The sequence below is a fragment of the Halictus rubicundus genome, chromosome 7 (genome assembly GCF_050948215.1).
Source record: "Halictus rubicundus isolate RS-2024b chromosome 7, iyHalRubi1_principal, whole genome shotgun sequence".
Taxonomy (NCBI): Eukaryota; Metazoa; Arthropoda; class Insecta; order Hymenoptera; family Halictidae; genus Halictus; species Halictus rubicundus.
Window position 1 is genome coordinate 5,434,326 of NC_135155.1, and position 9,747 is coordinate 5,444,072.

At 38.4% G+C, this 9,747-nt stretch overlaps 1 protein-coding gene and 1 long non-coding RNA gene across 2 annotated transcripts in view; one reads left to right on the forward strand and one right to left on the reverse strand.

Moving 5' to 3' along the window:
- LOC143355632 (uncharacterized) overlaps nt 1–586 on the forward strand; it is a 155,069-nt gene extending 154,483 nt beyond the window's left edge. The window contains exons 3-4 of the long non-coding RNA XR_013082531.1: nt 101–265; nt 405–586. This is a non-coding gene — a long non-coding RNA (uncharacterized LOC143355632). The remainder of the gene's footprint in view (nt 1–100; nt 266–404) is intronic.
- Nucleotides 587–2,177: 1,591 nt separating this feature from the next.
- LOC143355615 (uncharacterized) lies at nt 2,178–9,724 on the reverse strand. The gene is made up of 6 exons (XM_076790609.1): nt 9,176–9,724; nt 8,308–8,468; nt 7,988–8,219; nt 6,859–7,907; nt 6,447–6,748; nt 2,178–6,316 (listed from the first exon to the last, which is right to left on the reverse strand). Exons 1-6 carry the CDS (start codon nt 9,237–9,239, stop codon nt 6,244–6,246), a joined length of 1,881 nt encoding a protein of 626 aa, XP_076646724.1. The 5' UTR covers nt 9,240–9,724; the 3' UTR covers nt 2,178–6,243.
- Between the last annotated feature and the right edge of the window lie 23 nt (nt 9,725–9,747).

The window sequence follows — 9,747 nt, forward strand, 5'->3', positions numbered from 1 at the left end:
TATCGAATCGGTAAAGTTGTTTTTTTTTTTATTGATTCTCACATGTATTTATGCATATTGTAAATTCTAAATATATCTTAACGAAAACCGCGTTTAATAGGTTAGGTTTGGACACTCGTTTTTCTCAGTTACTTACCAAATATGTAGGAGGGGACCCTAGTTAAGTTGCGGCTTCTGATTGGCAGAATGAAATAACGCATGTTGAAAAACCAATTGAAAGTCGTGTCCCGGCAGGGAATATCAACTGCATCGTAAGTAGGTATATGTAAGTATTTACATAATTATTTCTTTGTGTAAATGCGCAAAGGAAAGGAAAAAACAGGAACGCAAATTAAACGGGACACGCATTCCACAAATAAATACGCAGGTACTTATACATTATATATATTTTTTTTTTCTTGAAGAAAAATGAACACGCATCATGACATTAGAAATCTCATGGATTTTATTATTTCTTCTTCTACTTCTTCAAAAAGAAAATTTATAAAAGCAAAAGATGAATGCATACAACTACACTATACTTGGTATATATGTACATGTATGTGTAAATACATGAGCATTATGTAAGATATTTTCTGTAGTTATTTATAGGACATACGTATGTATATTATTGATACTTACATTCACTGTCGCCCGACCGGGAAAATTGAGGGGAATGCAGTTACCCTCTCTCTGACATTACCGAATTAGTTACGTGACACTGTGACACATACACGACAGAGACAGAACGCGTCACGTGAGCGGATCGTGGGGATGCTCGCCCTTAGACCATATGGTAAAATAGGGAAATAGTGTCCTCGAAGGGGAAGGGTACAATGGGAAACAATGCCAGGGGCCGGCATGGATTTGACCTTGTTCGTCACGCTGTGGTCCTGCGAACGGTCAGTAGACAAAGCTGATTGTGGAATGGTTAAAATTTTCTGTGTCGAACTAGTTCGGATCTACATCCCACACGACGTATCGGTAAAAAAGAATATATGAAATGCCGACTGAGGATGGTGAGAAGATTGAACAGTAGCGGAAGAGAGAAAAGAAAATTGAGAGAGAAAGCTAGCGACTAGACATGGTTGCCACATTTCATCCTTCGCCTCACTGTTGCCATGTCATCAAACCCGTAAATGTACAAGCGTTTCGTGAAACTGATTCCTGCCTCACGAGCCCGATTCAGCTGACCAACACATGCTAACACATACATTGCCACGGGTGCGTAGGTATACGCAGGATTCGTTGTAACATTATCGCAGCTGCATGGACGATGAATAACGTTTGCATTAGACAACGTACTTTTTCTCAATCACAGACTTGTTTAATTAAGGCATAATTCCAAATATTTTACAATTTAATTGTAGTCTAATCGGAGAGGAAATGAGAGTGCTCACGCTCGGGGTTTTAGTGTCCCCACTTTTCTGCATCATCTTTTTAGCCTGGAACAAAACCTGCGTCAACTTTTTAGCCTAGACCAGAACCTGCATCATCTTTCTAGCCCGTATTGGAAGCTGCATCATCTTTTAGGCTGGATCAGAGTCTACATAGAAGAGCCTCTTTTAACATAGAAATAGCATCCACTCTGGCATTATTAGGAATCCGCTGCTAATGATGCTGATAAGATGGTGCAGGTTCTGGTCCAGGCTAAAAATTAGACTAGGGAGCAGCACTAAACCGGGGACACTAAAATCCTGGGCGTGAGCAATCTCATTTCCTCTCTGGTATAAGTACCTATATAAGTATAGGTACGTAAGTAGGCACTTCGCTAAATAATCAGATAATAAATATGCAACAATTGCTTTTGAAAAGGGTAATTCATGCGTTTGGGCGAGTACACTACAAACTACAAGCTCGTTCAAACGATTCCGTATGCCTACTTTATATGCATTTACATGATGCGCGTGTACGCGTGTATGTTGAACGCACGTTTCTAATTTTTATCTTTGATATGTGCATAGAACTGGGTGTTGGCTACCGTTCTGTAGCGGCGAAATCCTATTTGATAGAGCTGTTTACGTCAACAAAAATTAAATTATATGTGCACGTAATGATAAAAATGCACAAAACAATGATGTTCAAATTACAGTTGTTCCGACTTTAAAATATTTTTAAGATTTTAATACTATTACACGATTATACAATCGAACAAAGATAAATCGAAAGTTCGTTATTCGTTTCTTTTCAGACAAACATTTACTATTAGTTTATGGAAGGTACTGATTTATTACAATCGAATAAAAGTCTATCGACATAAATTTCCTAGGACGCTTAATGTTATATCGTAATATTTTACTTACTCAAGTAAGCGCAATAATGATTCCTTTCTAAAACTACTCAGTTAAATATATTACAATGCTACAGATCACTAGACGATCGGTAACGTATTTGAATCTTTTGTACCTTTCGAACTACAAGAATTTCAAACGTTTTCTCAAATTTCTTTCGAGCCGAGTTCGTTAATTGTACCACTTTTCTTTAGATAATTTTTACATATTGTAGAAAGAGATATCTTATATAATGAACACATTTCTGTCAGAAATGGAGTATAGTCGAGCTCATTGAACACATAAAATGCATCGATTTGAATAGGAAGAAATTCCAGTTTTGTCAGAATCCGCTTACACAATAAGTATGTGTGGTATGTATGTATGTATATGTACATATCACTTTTGCTTCCATTTCTGATGCGTTTTCCTCAAATAAAAATTTGAATTGGTGTTCTGCTTTTTTTCGGTTTTAGAACTTCGTATATATTTGCAAACCATCATTTTCTGGATATATTTGGTCGATATATGTCACATTATCGCTACCTTCTTTCGTCGTGAGCTATGTGTAGAAAATCAATTCTAGTTATAGGATTAAAAAAATTATTATTAATTTTTAAGAGATTATTCTTTCTTATAATATGATTGATAACATAGATTTGGAAAGAACGATACAAATGACCGAAAATTAAATTGAATAACTGTTGATGCGGACAATCATTTAACATCTATCGTTGGTCGGATGTATAGATCGTATTGACATTCACATTTGAATAAGATTTCTTTGTAAGTTTATATTAATGCACACGTATGTCTGTATATGTATCGCTTTATAAAGTCAGAAACATATTAAGACAGGTAATTAAACAACATCAGAGATCTTACCGAGGAATTTTACGAATTACATAGATGTATTTTCAGTTTTACTTTGAAAATATTTATATAGATTCTATCGCATCGATTTTCTTAGGTAGTCGTAATTAAGACCAAATCACGTACGGATTACGATAACACGTTATGTTTTATTGTTAACAGTGTAGCAACACTTTGGTTCATTTTCTCACTGTTAGTTTGAAATAATGGTAATTCTTTAAGTACTGTCGATGCATGTTATACAATTTTGGGACATTATACGAGTATAATAGGTCCATAGTAATCTTAATTACACGATGAAATAATCGTACGATAAGAAATTATTTGTAGAACGTAACGCATTTTGTTTCTTCTTTGGTATTGTTAATATTGTGTGGTTTCATTTTGCTGATAAATATTCCGATGAAACATCAAATCCCATCTACGTGTATTACGATGCTGTCGATGCTTTTCATTTATTGATATTTATTATATTATGAAATAGTAGAATACCGATTGTCAATGGTTCAAATATTTACGAGTGTTCCGAGAAGATTCATTTCTTTTTTAAATAAAGAATTTGTAGGTACAGTTGTCTCGTGTCTATTCAAGGTGACGGTTAAACGTTCGATCGTTTAGTCTATTGTGGCTATTCGTTTTACAAGCATTGTCATCAAATGAAAGTTTTTAACAAATTCAATTGTACTCGTTGAAAATAAATAGTTATCGAACATTATCTTATCTTATTTACAATACATAAAACCAACGGTAATATTAATGACTAGCGTGTTACCATAACACACTGACAATGAGATGTCCGAAAAATATAAATCGCAATATACATTCTTCATAATGTAGAAAAAAATATCAGCGATTTTACAGATATCTGCAATCTCACTATGATTTATAAGCAATTATATATTCTCAACGCAACGTTTTGATCTCCAATTCAAATAGTTCAAGCAAGTACTTTTGTACGATCGTACGAATCGGTAGATGAAATGTATACTGCGATCAACATGAACCACAGGTGTTATCGGTATCGGCATCTGATCAAATTTGCCGTACATATACATAGAGTATAGACTATAGACCATGTAGGAGTGTATGTATTATACGTTCTGTGGCTTTTCTATCATCTCAATTCTGACACGACAATGAAGGAAGACTGTCCGATGTATCGCATAATGTTAAAAACAGAAAAAGAAAATAAATTAAAGAACCGCAATCTTTGAATGCTTCTACGAAGCATAATTTCACCTCGGCCTGTACAAAAATCTTTCATAATTGGTAAACATAATTAGTGAGATTCTTAAATTCTATTAATCCAATAACTAGACATCGGAATTATTATACATATTTATGATTATGTGATCTAAGAAATTATATCTTTCTTTTACGTCCAACACAGCTTAACGGCCTGTAATTATGAATGGTAGACTGTAAACAGTTTGTTTACTGCGCACGCACAGCAAATACTAAAAGTATGTAGGTATTATCGGATGATCCTAAAACGAATATAATTTTCCTTATAACTGTATGTAGTATTATTTCGCACAGACTAAAAACGTTTACTTTTACGTGGAACTTTGTAAAGTCGGTAGAAAGTTTTACGATAGAGTTTGCGATTCGATTAAACGACTCGTCGAATGAAAAAACGAAAAACTGATTGCACTGCACGTCTTTGTAAAAAATCTGAAAAGATAGCGGTATTGGATTGAAAAAGCGAAAAACATCATTTTCCTGAGAAAAGACACCGCGGGTGTAAGAATATAACGACAATAAATAATGTTCTATGCAATCGTCAACTGAAAAAGAGAATTGTATGTATACAGATACGTATGCATGAGGCGTACTAAAATTGTTCGAGACTTTCTAAACGAACGGAGTTGCTTCGAGTTTTCAATCAGTACGTTGCAAAGATTCAACACAGACAACGTTATAGAATGGTACAAATTCTGTTACGTACGTAAATTGACTGCGATAAAAAGTCGTCGTATCCACGCAATTTAATATGATCTTATAATTTCCACTGATATGTATTGTCTAAAGATTTTAGAACGTGCACATCTCACAAATCGAATACGACAGTAAACATGTAGTGAAATTATTATATGTATATGTATATATTTCTTTTATTTTGTTTTAAAGAAATCTATGGACTATCAACATTATCAACCAATGCGAAATACGTAATATTTTGAAGCATTATGGTGGACGTAACTGTATAAAGTATAGGTAAAATGTAGCAGTCGACAATGCACAAGTTCAAATATATCACATTGATAGAACAGTCGATATAATAGTAACGATATTACGATAAGAAGTTCGATTGGCACTGGTTTATAACGGTAATTCTCCACTCAGTGTATCACGTTGGATTTTTCGCAACCTTGGCAACAATATACTTGAACTGAACGAATTGTCAATGCATTGGTTATTTGTAACAATATGTATTTACAGAGAGCGTAAATCGATCTACTCGTCTCGTATCGGTTAAATAAGTTACCAGATTACTGAGAACATTTGCACAGATTTTTTTTTAAACGACGAGAGTACGTGAAGGTCCGTGTTGTACAGTACAACACCAACGAAGGTAAAGGTGGTAAAAATCGAGCTTTCCAATATTTCTTGTCATGATAAATTCTTGACAGATAATACTGATTCGTATAGAACATTGGAAACGCTATAAAATGATTTCTTTTGTTAAGTGTACGTTATAAAGGAGGTCGATCGCGGGTACGCGTGCGTAGCAGGGTTTGACCCTACAGCATAGTAACGTGTAAAAAACAACTGTGAAAGCAAAAGTATGATCGACTTTCATGATATACCGCGTACCATCCACATACATATACGCGTGCTTGCATGGATTACGTGAACAGTTCAAGGTTGACAGTGAACAAAATCCAAAACGTTTTGCAATAGTACTAAACTCCTGTTGACACTGATGTGCAACACTGTTGTTGCTTCCGATGTAATGTAATGTAATGTAACGTGACCCAACCCAATCCAGTTCAGCTCAATAAAACATAGACTTGTCATAATACTTTGTTATAATACTGAATTTGAATAATGGTAAATGCATCGTAAATCATCTTAATATCTACGCGATGCGCGAGAATTATAAAACATATTCCCGCGATTAATTTTCATCTGATGATTCTGTAGAGCTTTGTGGCATGGTGTTGAACCAATTTTCTCGAACTCCAGTACTCCTGAAGAAAAACTTACATTAAATATAGAAATATATTGAAACACTGTAAAGCAAAACAAGGTCATGTTTCGACTGATTAGTTTATAGTTTTCTAATCTTTTCGAAACGTCTAGTCTTTGTTTGGCAAGTACCTGGCTCGTTGACGGGTACTTATGGGCAGTGTAAGCGAAGTTCTGTAATACTGAGGGGTAGTACTTGAAGCTGTTTCATCCGGTCTTCTGTGCAATGTCATAGTTTCATGTGGAGATGTAATCAATTCGTTCTCATTGTCCAAATAATAACGAGAACCTGTCGCGCTTTTACAATTTTCGCATTCGCTTCTATAGTCGTCGTTATCATCGTGTAGAGTAGGAAGGGCTTGCATGCTACACACGCACGCCACCGACTCGAAACTTCCCTCTTCGTTAATTTCATTGGCCACGTTCAATGGTGGCTGAAAGATGGATCAAAGTGAGCATCGTGCAACGGTGTCGTATGTATACAGATACGGGCGTACACATTGCGTTGAATTACGTTGTATTGTATTGTATTCTGTTGAAATACCTTGTAAGTATGAGATTCCTCGGACCGATGTTCTGATTGGAGGTGCCTCTCAGTCTGTTGTTGCCTTGATGAGGATGGAGTAGAGGAAGGTTGTATTTGCGCGTCTTGATGATAAAACGTGCTTGAATTTCTGTTTTCTTGATCGTTTAAAGAGTCTTGTTGCGCAACAAGTGGCAAATTTGGTGCAGCATTTGTCGGCGAGGGTCGTAACAACTCGTTCTTGGGGTAATCATTTATAATGCCCTGTAGTCTGATAGCGGTACGAGTTGTGGTTAAAGTTCTTGGAATCGTACGGTGGGCAGATATATTGGAATTCGACAAGGTCGCGGATATCGTAAACGCCCCCGTTTGGCGGGGAAGAGTAGTGTGCGTTTGATAATTTTTCGAAACGGAACTTTGCAAGTTCGAGGGCGCGGGTTGTACGGTTACGTCCGCATGCTGGTTAGCAAAATTTGGGATTCCGATCGAAGCGGGCAGATTCTCGTAAGTGTTTGTCCCCATGGTGAAATTTGTAGTGGAAGTGCCTACGCTAACTCCTTGAGACGTTTCGTTTTGATTCGATTGACGGTAACTGGAATATATGTTTGGATTTGAAATTGGTCTGTTAGGCGTGGATGTCAAGCCACTCGAATCGGCGATACTCGTGTCGCATATCAGTGTTGTCGCGTTTCCGTTAATTCCGTTAATGCCGTTAATGCCATTAATGCCGTTTATGCCGCTTTGCGTGCTTCCTACGAGCGATATATTGGTGCGACTGGTGGCATTGGTCAAATAACTGTTTGGAAAATTCAGTTGCGGAAGCGCTTGTGGATTCATCGACAAAAGGGCCTGTTCCGCTCTTGCCGCCGCAACAGCTTCTTCGTAAGGCGGTGGAGCCTCTCCACGTGGAAAGTAATTGCTGGGTGGCTTCCACAATGGATAATTGGCTCCGCACGGAATGTCGTCCATAGGAACCCCGTACGACAGTCTATCTCGCTCTAAGTATCCCATACTACCTAAATTTCTTTGGTCCTCTGCCAATTGTCTGTTCTGTCTTCCTGCGACGCAAACTTTTACAAGATAATCAGCATTTCTGTTGTACCATAGATGTAAGAAACAAACAAGTAATACGTTGAGTAAGATAAAATACCTCTTATCTTTCTTTGGCGCAAACGATGTATTAAAAAAAATAATAGACTCAGCGACAGCACAGCCGTTACAAAACTAGCAACAGATCGTAATCCTATATCGTAATTCGGAGTTGTATCGGTTGCGTTGTTGCCAATTCCATCCGTTTTGTAATTCAATATAGACGAAAGCCTGTCGTTCAGGCAAACATACTGGCAACAGGTGTCCGAACGTAGGAAGGATTTACAATCTTCCTGTTTAACGTAAAAGCATGCTTCATTAGCGTGTAGTCTGTTTTGGCGATCGAGTCGAACGAAAACTAGATTTTATTGTGTGAAATACCTCTGGGAACTTGGTGCAGACGAACGCTTTGCACAATGTTGGATTGCCATTATCGCAAATGCACAATGTACAAGGATTCGAGCCAGGAATGTAAGATCCCCCGGTTTCATAAGATCGTCCTTGATGATCTTTACAGGGGGCACCGCTCTCCGCACGAGTGACTGTAAAACATTGCAAACAAATGGTTGTACGATTCCTGTGGACAAACGCTCCCTCCTATACTATGTACCGTGTATTTGTTGCAATGCGTGTACAGTCTATACATGTACACGCGCTCCCACGCGCAACTTGTTTACCGATTAGACGTATGTCTTTCGACTGTTGGGAAGAGCCTCATCTGTACCCGTAATCCGTACATATCTGTACTCTGTAAGTTCTCTGTAAATACACTGTACGCGGTTGATGCGTGGGCGAGTGGGCACGTGTGCGCGTAGGCACGAGTGCGCATGCGTATCCGCGCGCAATCGCGCTAAACGAGCAACCAGGTGAGCGACAACGATGCATGCGTCATATGCACATTACGTCAATCGCTTGGTCCAACTCGAGCGAGATTTTTTCGTTAAAAAAATGTCAACGCTCGATACGAGCAACAGTCAAAAGATATTCCCGTTCCCAGAAAATATGATCAGAAATTGGGCTCGGAAACGATAAGAGGAAACGAAAATTGGAAACAAAAACGAAAACGGAAACGCAAACGCAAACGGAATCGGAATCAAGATTGACGCGTGCTAGTCGATATTTTTCGGGAACGGATGAATGTATGACGCGACTACGTAAGAGGCAATCGTTGGGAAACGGAAATGGCATCGAGTAGAAGTGTGGGAAACGCTCGGAGATGAAAAATAATGTTTCTGTAATATGTACTTACCAGTAAAAAATAGAATAAACGCGGAAACTGCATAACCGAGAAGGTTACTGCCGCTGTATCTCATTCTGCGTTCGTTATCTCATCATAATCATGACCATTTGACGTGGTGCGAGAAGGAAACGATCGCAATAGCAGCCTGCGGGGTTTCAAACGATTTGCCGTTCCGTTGTCGATTCCCCGTTGCTCCTCGTCGACATGTTTTTGAACGCAGTGCCAGTCAGCATCAGCAGCATCTCGCACCAATACACCTGTATCACGGGTTGCTTATGCAGGAGCAACAGTTATTTTCGCACACCTGCATATCTTCGAAACTCTTCTTTTGCTTGTAAGTGTCCTCGCACAGTATGCGTCCTCTCAAATAGGCACACCAACTTTCACCTACTCGCACCTACTTGTACTTGCACCTACTTGCACCTACTTGCACCGACTCCCGACACTCGACACCCGACACCCGACACCCGGGATGATCGATTAGTAAACGGAGCAGCTATCGGTGTCGAGCACCGATACCGACATCACCGCCATCTTCGAGCGTTTTCCAAAGTCTTGTCTTTCTCGTTCGAAGCCCTCCG

Excerpts from the sequence above, each read along its gene's own strand:
- LOC143355615 (XM_076790609.1), bottom strand. The coding sequence starts at position 9,239 with ATGAGATACAGCGGCAGTAACCTTCTCGGTTATGCAGTTTCCGCGTTT. Across the intron at positions 8,469-9,175 it reads GTTTATTCTATTTTTTACTG|TCACTCGTGCGGAGAGCGGT; the intron begins GTAAGTACATAT and ends AATGTTTTACAG. Across the intron at positions 8,220-8,307 it reads TCTGCACCAAGTTCCCAGAG|GAAGATTGTAAATCCTTCCT; the intron begins GTATTTCACACA and ends TACGTTAAACAG.